General features: G+C 38.8%; 1 protein-coding gene across 3 annotated transcripts in view; it reads left to right on the forward strand.

The window, feature by feature from the left end:
* The window catches only part of abcc1 (ATP-binding cassette, sub-family C (CFTR/MRP), member 1), a 117,025-nt gene that overhangs the window by 56,477 nt on the left and 46,401 nt on the right, over positions 1 to 14,147 (forward strand). For all 3 annotated transcript variants that reach the window (XM_059979371.1, XM_059979372.1, XM_059979373.1), the window contains exons 13-16: positions 3,838 to 3,984; positions 4,902 to 4,989; positions 5,701 to 5,770; positions 11,786 to 11,912. In XM_059979371.1, the coding sequence (XP_059835354.1) occupies positions 3,838 to 3,984; positions 4,902 to 4,989; positions 5,701 to 5,770; positions 11,786 to 11,912 (432 nt within the window). The remainder of the gene's footprint in view (positions 1 to 3,837; positions 3,985 to 4,901; positions 4,990 to 5,700; positions 5,771 to 11,785; positions 11,913 to 14,147) is intronic.

Below are 14,147 nucleotides of genomic sequence, written 5' to 3' on the forward strand. Positions count from 1 at the left end.
CCCCGGTGAGAGCACCTGCCTATAACTCCTCTCTATCACCTCTTTGCTCTCCCTGACCAGACAAAGGTCATTTGAGCTGCAACTCCAGTTCCCAGGGAACTGCAGCTCGATGCACCGGGTGCGGATATGGCCTTACAGGAGTTTGGGAGACTCCAGGACTTCCCACATCTGACACCGAGCACAGAACACCGGCCTCACACATATACTACTTCCTTTCCGCAATCGACACAGGTAAACCTACCTCGCCTCGTCCTGTTACCACCTAAGCTCGTTGCGTCAAAGCCCCCTCTGCTACCCTCTCACTCTGCTGCCTGCTGGATATGGTGGTCTTTTTAAACTTTTCCTGCTGTACTGGCTGACGTCACACGCCAGCACAGTCTTGCCTCTCTTTATCCCGAGTAGTAAAACGCCTTCGCTCTGGAAATCCTTAGCCTTTCACTCGCAGCCTTCTTGCTTTGAATCTGGTTAATATCGCGTTGCTCTTTTAGGAAACTGGTTGTTCACATATCAGCTGCTGTATTTCCTGCACTGTATCATGAGCCTTGCATTTAAATCAAAATCATTATTATAAAATGTGCCCTGAAAAGTGAGGGACCAAGCACAGAAGCATTAAAATGCGGAAAACACTTACAGATCAGGCCGACTGTGTGGACTGAGAAACAGAATCAATGTTCGAGGTCTATGACCCTTCGTCAGGCCTAGCTCTGAGCTCTACAGATCCCCACTGCCTGCAGCTGTCCGTTTGCTAAAACTCCAGTTGAAAATGACATTTTCTGCTATTGAGGCAATTTTGGATTTGCCCTTCCATTTCTCCACGGATTCGCCCTTCCATTTCTCCACGGATTCCTTCAGTCTTGATTTTCTGATTGACTTGTGGAACTTCAGAAATGCTGCCTTAAAATGTACATAGAACATACTCAATACAAATCCCTTTCCACCCTATATGTTGCCTTTAAAAAGTTCCATCACAAATCATGTATAACTCGGGTACAAGTTGTGGTGACTTGCTGTAAATGGGTGGTACTGCATGTCTGACCAATAAGATTTTTCTTACCGCCTTCAACTTTTTGCTTAATAATTCTCCACTGTCACCTTCATTTCAACATGCACTAAACAATTATATATCATAAAATATTATGCATCACACTTAATACTAAGAATGAGCAATTTGACCACTTCTACCCATAAGACCATAGTCTTCTTGTTGGATATTTCCACTTAAAAGAAGTAATTAATGAGCTAAAGAGAACAGTGATAAAATTTAAGGGCAGTGTTGATGCAATGTTACCATCTATAGCAGTTGTTTCTGATTAAATTATCACAGATCATTTTCCATGTCTTAGATTTACAGGTGAGGCATTTACACTAGAATGTCTGATCCATGTAAAATTACTAATTTTTCTAACTGTATACATGAGTACTGCCTTGATTCAATACTCAGTGTATCATGTAAAGGTTCATACACATTATAAACTCTTTGAAACTGTAACTTTTCCTGCAAATGATGTGTCCATCAATATTATTTGTAGAAGAAGCTTTGGAATTTGTTTTTCATTGGAAGATTTCTATTTGATTATCATGGCCATACACTAATTTGAATTGTCTGATTCCTATAACACTTCATGCTTGATAAATGCATTTACATTTTGCACATTTACAGAATGGAATTTGCAAAACATTTATAGAAATGTAATTTATACAATAATCAAAATAACCTCCTTCATCCATGGAATTCCTTGCCAAAACACACACACAAGCCCCAATTCCTTCAAGCTTGAAATTGCATTTTATATGCAGTGAGTGAGTGGTGCAAGAACATAAGGATTTGAACAAAATTGGGTAGTATTTTCATTCAGTTGTTTACTTGAAACTTTAACTCCAACAAGGGAAGCCCTGCATACAAGCTACAGTCACTTTATGCCTACATTAGGTTAAAGAATGTTCACTGGAGTTGCATTACTGCCTGCAATATATTATTCTGGGTAAAGTGTTGTCTTAAGGAAAGAATTTATGACTGGAAAGAATTCGAGAGCTATTTTAAGAGTGTATTTGTGATAGAGAATAGATGGCAGAATAAAGATGAAACTTGGGGAGTTCTGCAATACTTGCGTGTTGCCTTCTGCTTATAAAGAATTGATGCAGTCCAGGCCTGCAAATTACTGTCCTGTGCAGTTTATGCAGTAGAGTTGTTTTCACTTGGAATAGATGGACCATGGTTTGAAAAAGAACTTCACTGAAAAACAAATATAGGCTTTTTAGAGAAAAAATTCTGTATTAGTGGGTTACTTAGAATTTATACACGTCAGATGGATTCAACCCTGATGATTGACTTTCTTTCATTGCTAAGTGACTCCCAGACATTTTGGTGTATCTAATTACACAGAAATGAGAAAACTACAGTGTTTTTCAATGGAATTAGGGTATCCATATGTGTTTTTGTATTTGAACTTGTCCTTGCTTAATACATGCATCTTGCACGTTCTAGCACCAGAGCTGGCATATTTACAAAATAATTAACTGTACAGTTTCAGAGTGGTCCAATAACTTAAAATTTAGCTTCTGTAGCCATTAAGATTTTGTAATGGTTATCATCTTTGAAGCTAGTATTCAAGTCAGAGGATCCACAATTTCAATTAAAATTTATACTTAATTGCTGGATCAATACTGCCACCATTTTTATTACTTTTCCTTTGGCGTAATGTAGCTTCTTGTCTTAAATGTAACAGGACTTCGTGTAAGATAAGCAAGGTCACAATATTTCCTATTACAATTGCTTGCTTTAGGTACCCCAAATTTGTTTTGCAAGATATCACTCATCGGGTCTACAATTTTTTTTAAACACAGACTGTCAATGCTCATCTACAAATTGAATGTTTTTGTTATCAAGCTCATTTATGTCCATTAGCTCATCTTTGAAATATCAATTGGGCTGGCCTGTAAAATAATCTCGTGTGTTTAACTATATTTATGGAAGTAATTTTTCAACATTTGTTTTAAGCTTTTAATGAGGGCAATGTTTCAGCCACATCTGTTGTTGGGTCATTTAACTCAATAAATCAATTAAAAGATGCAAGGTATATTTAGATATCCTGACCCTAATTTAATTAAGTGGAAAGGGTTCGGTATGCAAAAATATTCAGTCCCTGCAACTGCAAATACTAATTGTTGCGTAGGTGGGACCACAGTGGAATTTTAGTTATATCAAAAATGTTCTATACGGTGGTGAAATATTTAATCTTCCAAATACCATGGTTATTGCAGTTGAGAATCTGCCTCTTAAGAGGAATATGGAAGGAATAAGCAGCAAACTGAAACTGTAAAATGCCAGACTATAATTACATAGTTGCTTAAGTCAAAGTACAATACTGTTGTAAAATGGCATTAGAGCTCTTGCTGTGAAGTGACAGAAATTGGTACATGTCTCACACCAAGATCTAATTTATGATATTGTATACTGCTAAGTGAGATGTGTTCTAACTTTTGAGTATTCTCGTATATTCATTTGCCGTTATCATGACAATATTAGATATATTCTACTTCTTCGTGTGCCTTGTGCATTACACACTTGGGCAATCATGGCTCTTCACATCGAACAATCCCTCGCAGCATCAATGATATCGCACACATTTAGATTTGTTAGTTCTTTCACAGTGTCCATATATTTTCTTCTTTGCCTTTCTCTTCCGCGTTTCCCAGGCATATGGCCTTGTAATATAAGGCATTCATATTAGATACATTTAATTTTGCCAAAGATTAGGGTTAATGAAGCTCTTTAGTTTTTTGTTATTTTACGTAAGAAATTTACTACAGTTTGTTTCTTCTTCCCATTTTGAATAGGTTGCTTTATCTACATTTGCAGTATATGTGCTTATAGACGAGGAGAATGTGCTGGATGCTCAGAAAGCTTTTGTTTCATTGGCACTCTTTAACATTCTCAGATTCCCACTTAACATGCTACCCATGCTCATTACCAGTTTGGTACAGGTGAGTTAAAACCCTTCTATGCAAACACTTACAAGTACGGTGTCCATTTTCAGAGCATCTTTCTTAGTATTTAGCCGGCTGGTGGTGTAATGACATCTGTACTGGACTTTGAGGTGAGTGATTCTGAGTTTGAATCTAGCCAGTTCCTTGCACACTTTGCAACTGTGTTAAGTTGAGTTAGCAACTTGGTCTCATTAAAGAAAAATAGACAAATGCTAAAAAAACAGCAAGGTTACCACCTGATCCACCACAAGGCATGGAGAGAAATAGTTCCCTGGAATTGCATTGTCTTCCTAAGTACTTTGTCATCCTGTCAAATCTGAATTTGAGGATTTTGCCATAGTTGGAGATATTTATCTGGGGCAAAATTGGATGAGTTGCAGTTATATGGATGGGGAATTTTTTGGTCCAGATACTAGTGGAAGTTTGGATATTGTTCCTTAAATTCAGCTAGAAGCTTTGCATTAAAATGTGTTGAATGTGTACTTGAAATGCCATACCCTTTAATCCTGTGGACCAATATCTGGGAAATGTGATTGGTCTGTTTGTTGTCATAAAATTATATGACTCCTTGAGAAAATCCAAGTTCAAACAGCTCACTTCAGATCATTTTACATCCGGATTACAATCTGGTCATTAGTGCTATTGGATCCAAATTGAACTGTTAAATTGAACTAACCAGGCAAGTGCGTGTTGATGATGCTCATAACTTTTCACTGCTATTTTTCAAGCAAGAGTTTCTCAGCAATTTTTATGAGAGAAAATAAAGCTCCCAACTTCTTAATCTGTTCATTTGTGTTAAAACTAAGTTGTGTTATAGTAAACTGCTGCCTTTTGGGGGGGTGGGGTGGAGGGGCTGGCGGAGAGAAAGTTTCAACTTGATACTTGTAGAATCTGGTTAACTACTTTGTTTTCAGGCAAAGGTTTCTTTAGATCGCCTGGAAAAATTCCTTTCTCATGATGAACTGGACCTTGATGCTGTGAACAAACATTTCAATTTAAGCTGTAAGTAGAATGATGTTGTATGAATAATAGTTCTCTGCTTAGCATCTTTCAGATTTTATGTAAACTTTCCACTATCCTGGTAAAAATAATAATTTCTGTTTTGAAAGAACACAAATATTTGTTTTGTCAATTTGGGGTTAGTTTTACAATTCCAGCTGCTGAATGATCCAGTTGCATGGATTTGTAGTTGGACAGTGTGGTGCAGGGAGAGATAGTAATTGAAGTGTGTGTGCCTGTGTATGCATGTGCGCGCACTTCCTGTTGCAGTGCTTTCCGATCTTGGATTTGTGATTTGGGTATAAGTTCCAGAATCTTTGTTCAGAAACTGTGCACAAAATGAAACTTGTAAAATGACCAGTTCTTGGGGATGAATTTTACTGTTTATCAAAAGATTTTAAAAAGTGAGAATTTGCTTTTTATGTGGTGTATTTATGTACTTGGCCTCTAATAAGGATCTTCAAACAATTGACAACTTTTGAAATAGTGTTAGCATATTTCATATAAGCTAATGTTTCCCTGCTGCAATAAATTTTGATTCTTAAGTCAATTGGATCTTATGTTTTTTTTGTCATCAACAGTTCATGAACAAAAGGTCATTTTTTATATCTTAATGTCCTGGCTAAGTTAGACTAATGTAAAAGATGCTAATGCAAAAGTTGAAGAATGCCAATTTGTTTGTGTGAAAGATTAATTATATTTTCTTCTAATTAGCATTGAACAGTATCATTGTGAATAATGGAACTTTCACTTGGTCTAAAGAGGACCCCCCATGTCTTAACAAGTAAGAAACAAAAATACTTATGTCTTAAAGTGCTAATTCCACCTATTTAAGCTAGCATTTTGAGAATGATGTCCAGATCAGCACTTCTCCATTTTGCTTACCTTCAAAATGATTGTTAAAATGTAATTTTTATGCAAAGGATTTTGGAGAGGAGATGAAGTTTGGAGATGACTTTATAGTCTGTAGGGAGAGGAAGGTTAAAGGAAGGAGTTGCAAATGGGTGACTGAGGGACAAACGGTGAAGAAAATATAATCCTATTTGTCCAATCTCATGCAGCACTCTGGTAAAAGCAAGACTGGCTTTTCATTTCTGTTTAGTCATAGCCACAGTTGCCTTCTGGTTAGTGTCTTGAGTTTTTAAATTATTTTGTAAATCAGTTTGTAATGTTTAAAAACTTGAAGAGGCATAAAACGTAAGAGCGAAAATAGGCTGCTCGTTCCCTCAAGCCTGCTTCACTGTTCAGTATGATTGTGGCTGACCTACCCCAGACTTCAAATCCCTTTTTGTTCAAGATATCCTTCAATTTAACAAATTTATTAATCATCTTTTTAATATTTCTAATGAGCTAGCCTGCACATCTCTAGCGGTTGTGGACTCTCTGCGAGAGGAAATTTGTCATTTTTAAATGACTAGCTCCTGAGCTTAATATGATGTTGCTTTGACGTTTTCCCACCTTTGGATCTTATTCTTAACCCAAAGAATGCAGGCCCACATTGCTGAGCCCTTCCTTTACAGGGCAACTGTTTTGCCTGAGGAATTAACTTGGTGAATGTTTGGATTGCCTCCAATGCTACAATATCCTTATTTGATTAAGCAGATCAATGAAAGAAAGTAAGCACTGTGTGTGATGTTTCCAGCTGTGGCCTCATCAGCACCTTGTACAATTGTAATAAACTTCCTTATTTCTAAACTCCAACATCAGCTTTTTAAAAAATTATTCACATTGTTGGGATGAAGGATTTGCAGGCAAGAATTGTATTTATTACTTATTCTTCAATGCCCTTGAGCTGGTTGTGATGTGCTATCACTTTGAAATGTTGCCTCCTTCCGCTGAACAATAATCTGATTTTAATAATCCACTTTTATTTAGATTGCTTAAATGGACACTGATGTATTCATCTTCTTAGAATAATCTGTACTGTTACGTGACCTTGGAATCAAAGCACAGAATTATGTGTCCTCTTCTGAGATAGTGGCTTGTAGTAAAAATGAAGACAATTCTAAGATTGTGTTGTAAGTGAACAGATCTTGGCACAAATCACTGTGAATTATGTTCTTTCAATTCTTTTAACTTTTTATAATGATTACTGCTTATATAGTGTTAAATCACAATGGGGTCTATGTACAATAACTATGACTCCAGTTGACAGAGGGAGTTTGGGATTGAAAATCATCCACAGATGTACCATTTTAACACTATTGAAGTTTTACTGAATGTAATGTTCAAAAGCTGTATCCATTCAAATTGTTCAGTGAATATTGAGTTATATTAAAAGCTTCTATCGATTGTTTTTGAAATGATCAGTTATAGACACTGACTGTGATTCCTATTTTGTTTGGCAGGTGCAGAACAGAGATTAATTTTGGTAATTTGTAATGTATGTTCTCAATCATTTAAAATAGATTCCCATCACTGACCTTGCCACCTTGTGTGGTTTGTTTACCAGTTTAATTTTCCTAGCAAAATATATGCTTTGGCTGTGGAGAGGCCTAGACGAGGTTCAAAAGGACGATCTTAGGAATGAAAGGCTTGATGTATGAGCATGGTTGGATCAGGGTCTGAATCAGTGAAGTTTAGAAGGATGAATGAGGATTTCATTGAAGCTTACTGAGAGTCCTGGATAAAGTGGACATATGGAGGAAGGGTCTTGGCCTGATGCATTGATACATGCTGCCTGGCTTGCTGAGTTCCTCTAGCATTTTGTGTGTTTTGATACGGAGGATGTTTCCATGAATTGGAGAATCTAGATTTGAGTTTGGGCAGATGGGCCTTGTCGGTTGTTGTTGGCAGCTCATCTAGGCGAAGGAAGACTGAACTCAAATCTCTGCTACCTTGAGGCAATACCCACTCATGGGGAAGGCTTCAGGAGTAAACTCCAAGGAAATATTTTGAGCTGGAGTCTCTAGGGCAGTTCTGTGTTGAATTCAACATTGACCTTCAACTTGCATGACAACTCTGGTGTCAAATTGTATCAGTCTCTACCATTCCTTTGGATTCATCAGCTGCATGGAGAAGGGGAGCCTGCTGCATAGGCAACAGCTTGCCCTCCATGTTGTACTGCCCTGGTTTGTGTGTCACGTAGCCAGCTGTGGCACAATATCGATGGTCGACCCTGGCCAGTGGATCTGAAGGCACAGCCTCAGAATAGAGGGACGCCTCTTAAAAGAGAGATGAGGAGGAATTTCTTCAGCCAGAGGGTGGTAATTCTCTGGAATTTTTTAGCAGCAGAGAGCTTTGGAGACCATTGGTTTTATTTAAGGCAGAGATTGATGAGTTGCTCATTGTTAAGGGGTTTGAGAGTTACAGGCTGGGGCTGAGAGGGGAAAAAAATCCATGATTGAATGATGGAGCAAAGCTAAAGTCCGAGTAGCCTATACTTGCTCATATATCTTTGAGGTTCATGAGTGATCTCGTTAAATATCTGCAATTGCTGATCTGTCCCTGAACCTATTCTCCCAGTCTACTTATGCCAGTTTTGTCACTGTACCTTTGTACTTGCCTAAGATAGTTGTTGTTTAATACCTGTTTCTCCTCTTAATACTGAGTTTGATATTTGGCTATGCCTTATTCTCTCTTTGCTATGAGATTATTCATTAAATCCATGTCATTACACAGTGCCAGATCTAATACAGACTGTGCTGTGGTTGGTTCCACAATTTGTTGCTTTAAGAAGCCTTCTTGAATGCACTCAATGAATGTGTCATTTCTGCTGTGTCATCCATCTCAGTATTTCTCTCAGCAAAGGCATGGCCTGAGCTGCTTAGCTGTTCCTATGGTTTTGCACTTTGCAGAGTTTATCTTGCTCTGTTTCGTTCTCTTCATTGAAACTGCCCTTATCTCAGGAATTAAATTTTTAAATTTATGTAATCTTTCTCTAGCTTTAATCATTAATTCAACAACCTGGTATCTTTGTCAGCAATCTTGACCTTGCCTTGTCAGTAAATTTCCTTTTGTTCAATTTAAATCCCTTTCTCCCAGATAACATAAAGACTGATAAACTTGAGAGACTCTTGTGAGTTCTGAGCCTTTCCTCGCGTGTGGCTGAAATATTTTTGATGTTTTGCCACAATTATAATGTAGAAAACTTAGCAGTCAGCTTTGGCACAACTCGCATTGTCCAACAGCATTATGGTAATAGCCATATAATCTGTTCAGTGCTCTCAATTGAAGATGATGATATCGACCATGTCCTCCCCAGTAAAGTAGAGACTTACGAATTTTTTGTCTGCCTGACCAAATGGCCTTGGTTTAACATTGTATACCTTCAACTGAGCACAAGTGAAATCTGGGCTCAAAATATAATTGTTTATATGAATGGTCACTTTTTAAACATTGAGGAAGATGTGTTAGTCCCTTTTGTTCATGACTTGTCCAGATTTCTTATTCCTTTGCTACTTAATTTGGAAAGTGGGCAGTCGCTTATTGGAAGAGAGGAAAAATTGAACATTGAAATCATTGAATTTGGGCCTGGTTCTGGCTATATAATTTTGAGAAATAGAGGGACAATAAACTATTATGTAAATTCATTCACTGAATTATATTTGCAGGTGTAATTACAGTGGCTTAGTTATGGCTGATGCGTTTAAGTTCATTAGTGCACATCAGTGTTTAATAAATTGTTGCAATTCAGTTATGTTTAATTAAATTATTCATAAACACAACTATGATCCAAAGAGATTTAGACATGAAAAGTACTCTCCAGCACCTTTGCAAAAGCATTTACTGGTTTATTTGGGCTTGAGTGCATATACTAAGTCCTATCTTTCCATACTTTTCCTTTTAACACCTTAAAGTCATCTCTCTGGATACATTTTCTTTCCAGACTGAAACACCAGATTGCTCCAGACTTTCATCAAGTGCACACTTTCACACTCAGCATGTTTGCATTTATTTTCCCTGTAATTCTCGTTAAATACAGGTAAATTGACTCTTGAAGCTTAGATTAATATTTATCACATGCACATCGAAACTTACAGTGAAATGCAGCATTTGCATTAACAACCAATACAACGTAAGGATGTGCTGTAGCCACATATTCTGGTGCAACATAGCATGCCAAAATGTTCAGTACAACAGCACAAGCAGCATCAACAATGCTGCAACACAACAACAGCAAAACAAATCCTTTCCTTCCCACTCTCACAGACAGGCCTCCATCTTCAGGACAGGCTGTCTATGGGCCTCCAGCCTCCAGTGGACTTGCAGCATCGGGCTTCACCTTCCCAAGTGGGCTTGTAGATCAAGGGCTTTGTCCATCAGGACTTGACTTCTGGACTTGCCAGCTTCAGTCTTCAACTTTTTGTCTTCAATCTTCATATCAAATCCAGGACTTGCAGATGATGGGATCCTGAACTCCAGGCACTTGGAATAAGCAGTGTAGGGGGTCACCAGCCCTTGTGGCTGCAGCCTTCACAAATCTCCAGTCTCGGGACCTGCTGATCCACGGGGACTTGCCTACACAGTGGGGGGGGGGGGGAATGCCAGCCCTCATCCTCCATGGTCTTTGTCCATGGTGATTGCTGGCCTTCAGTCCACAGAGTGCTCCAATCTGAACTCCAGCTTGACCTCTAACTTTGGCACTTCCCTGTCTCCAAACCCTAACCTGACTTTGCTTTGTCCTCAAAACCTAAGCCATGACCTCAATGGAGACCACAGCTCGTTGCCATCTTGACCTGAAGCTGTCACAACTTATCTTCTGAATGGATATTCTAATCATAAAGCATAAATTGTCGTCATAGACTTTCGGCAGTTATAACTTCTGGAAGCTTGGAGTAGTGGGAATTGAAGCGTTTCATTGTGTGCAGGGTGATTATTTAATCAGTTTGCATTGCTTCTTGATTTTGTGAAGCAAATTAAGTCACCCAGAGGTAACATTAGAAAAATAGTTGGACAATTTTTGATTAAATATGTGTAATGCTCTGCTTAAGATTTTTACTACTATGCTGTAGGTATTATATTTTAGCAGTTCCGTAAGAGCAGTGCATTCTGCTTTTAGTATATTTGGGTTTTTGGCTAAAGATAAGGGGCTATAATGTTCAACTTAGGAACGTTGTGTCAACCAATCAGGGTGGTGGAATTGGGAGAAGGTTCTAGAAAAGGCTGGCTGGAGAGAGGTTTGTGATGGACACTGGTGGGGTTCTTAGTCTCTTTGGGTGGGAGCTCTGGAGAGGATAGGAGGGAAGGTGGCTGAGGATGCCATCCCTTTTGCACAAGGTGCTTTGTGCAGATGAATGGCTCCAAGGATGAAGGGCCAATACTCCTGAGAGAGTGCCTGTTTGTTTGAGATGGATTTTGAACCAAGTTTAGAATGTGGTGTGTGCTTTCACACAGACTGTGGGTCCAGTGTGTGAGTTAAAGATGACTCCAGTATGAGATCTAGCTTTGTGTGCACCTTTGGACTGAGTTAACAGTAATGGGCCCATCTAAGTATACTTTCTTTATAATTTTATGCAGTGTATGATTTGTTATTTAATGCCAACAGATAATTGTATAAAGGTAGTATTTACACAGCATTCACTCAAATCGAGGTTTGTTTAATCAGAACATCATGTTCCTGCTTGGTTGGACCCAAAATGATATTGACCCTAGACGCCTGTTATTAATGACAGGTGCCTTTCTCACTGATGAGTCCTGTAGCTGTTAGTGGGGCCGGCAATGAGCCAAGTTTCCATATGAGCCTGGTGAGGCTCATCAATTTGCTGATAACAGCCATTCTTCCCAAAAAGGAAAACTACCTTGATTCATTTTTGTTACTAAATTCTTAATCTTGTGTTTCTGTTCTCCTTTTACATAGCATTGATATAGAAATTCCAGATGGCTTTCTTGTGGCTGTTGTGGGACATGTTGGATGTGGAAAATCTTCCCTACTTTCTGCATTGCTTGGGGAAATGGAGAAAATAGAAGGCTATGTTGCTGTTAAGGTAAAACATCTTTCTGCTCATAATTAAAATGAAAAGTAAGCTAAAATGTGAAACAGAAGGGTTATTATATCCAGGGGACTGGATTATAAGAAGGGAGACACTTTAGTTGCCTGCATGTAATCGATAAGGCAGCAACTGCTGATTCTTTTTTTTTGTTGCTCGTAACTGATTTTGTCATTCATTGGGTTATAATGTGTGTAATCCTTTGATGTGGTCAGGCAGTTACAAGAACTTTCCACCACTAAAAATGTAATTACACTCAGTCAGCTGTATTGGGAAGGTCTTGTTGCCTGCATATCCAATGCAAATTTCCAAAACAAACACTTAATTCCAAGCTCTTCTGTGGGAGGAAATTTACTAGGCAGAGAAGAATATTGAAGCATACCATAGAGCAAATACAGCAAGTTTCCTTGGAGAGAGTTCATGGTCTCCACTGACTTGCCTTGTGATTGCTCATAGTGATGAAAGAGCATGCCTGGGGTTACTGAGCATTTTGAGGCCATGCACCAGGAGTGCACAGAAGACCTGCATAAATTGGTGTAAGGATCATCACATCACAAATAACCCATCTCATTGGCTTCCCCCGTCTCATCGATGGAAGAGTCTGTGGTTGAGGTCACATTGACCTCACTGGCCACAAAATCAGTGCAAAAGCAAATCGCCTTCAACCCCAAGGCGCTACCTCAGAAGAAGATGATTTGCATTTCACATGATGTATCATTGTACTTAACAGGTTATAAGAACCTCTGGTTGTTCAAACCTTCTGACAACTGCCTCTGTCTCACAAGTGAATGTTCTCATAGCAGTAGATTTAGGAAGCATGTCTTTGGATCTGAAGTAACTGTAGGGTAATATTTTCATGGCAAAGTCAATCTGTCATGGCTGATGCTGAACAATGATACATAATGTACCCAACTGTTGATGATCAATTAATTGCTTTGGTTAGTTAATGAAACTTGGTGTATGATCGCCCTTGAGGACCTGGCTTTGTCCCATTTGGACTGTAGAGCCATGAGGGAGGAACTAGCCTCTGGAAGGATATCCCAGCGGGGGTGACTTTGGAACAACAATGGCAGGTATTTCTGGGAATAATACAGGAGCTTGAAGGATCAGTTCATTTCAAAGAGGAAGAAAGATTCTAAGGGGAGTAGGGGGCGACCATGGCTAACAAGGGAAGTTAAGGACAGTTTAAAAATAAAAGAGAATAAGCATAATTAGGCAAAGATGAGCAGAAAGCCAGAGGATTGGGAAACTTTTAAAGAGCAACAGAAGATAACACAAAAGACAATATGGGGAGAAAAGATGTGGTACAAAGGTAAGCTAGCCAAGAATATAAAGGAGGATAGTAAAAACTTCTTTAGGTATGTGAAGAAAAAAATAGTTAAGACCAAAGTTGGGCCCTTGAAGGCAGAAACAGGTGAATTTATGATAGGGAACAAGGAAATGGCAGATGAGTTAAACAGGTACTTTGGATCTGTCTTCACTAGGGAAGACACAGACAATCTCCCAGATGTAATAGTGGCCAGAGGACCTAGGGTAACGGAGGAACTGAAGGAAATTCACATTAGGCAGAAAATGGTGTTGGGTAGACTGATGAGATTGAAGGCTGATAAATCCCCAGGGCCTGATGGTCTGCATCCCAGGGTACTTAAGGAGGTGGCTCTAGAAATCATGGACGCATTGATAATCATTTTCCAATGTTCCATAGATACAGGATCAGTTCCTGAGGATTGGAGGGTACCTAATGTTATCCCAGTTTTTAAGGAATGAGGGAGAGAGAAAACAGGGAATTATATACTAGTTAGCCTGACATCAGTGGTGGGGAAGATGCTGGAGACAATGATAAAACTTGAAATATCGGCACATTTGGATAGCAGTAACAGGATTGGTCTGAGTCAGCATGGATTGACGAAGGGGAAATCATGCTTGACTAATCTTCTGGAATTTTTTGAGGATGTAACTATGAAAATGGAGAAGGGAGAACCAGTGGATGTAGGGTACCTGGACTTTCAGAAAGCCTTTGATAAGGTCCCACATAGGAGATTAGTGGACAAAATTAGAGCACATGGTATTGGGGTTAGGGTACTAACATGGATAGAAAATTGGTTGGCAGACAGCAAACAGAATAGGGATTAATGGGTCCTTTTCAGAATGGCAGGCAGTGACTAGTGGGGTACCGCAAGGCTCGGTGCTATGACTGCAGCTATTTACAATATATATTCATGATTTAGATGA

The sequence above is a fragment of the Hypanus sabinus genome, chromosome 9 (assembly GCF_030144855.1).
Source record: "Hypanus sabinus isolate sHypSab1 chromosome 9, sHypSab1.hap1, whole genome shotgun sequence".
In the NCBI taxonomy this organism is placed as follows: domain Eukaryota; kingdom Metazoa; phylum Chordata; class Chondrichthyes; order Myliobatiformes; family Dasyatidae; genus Hypanus; species Hypanus sabinus.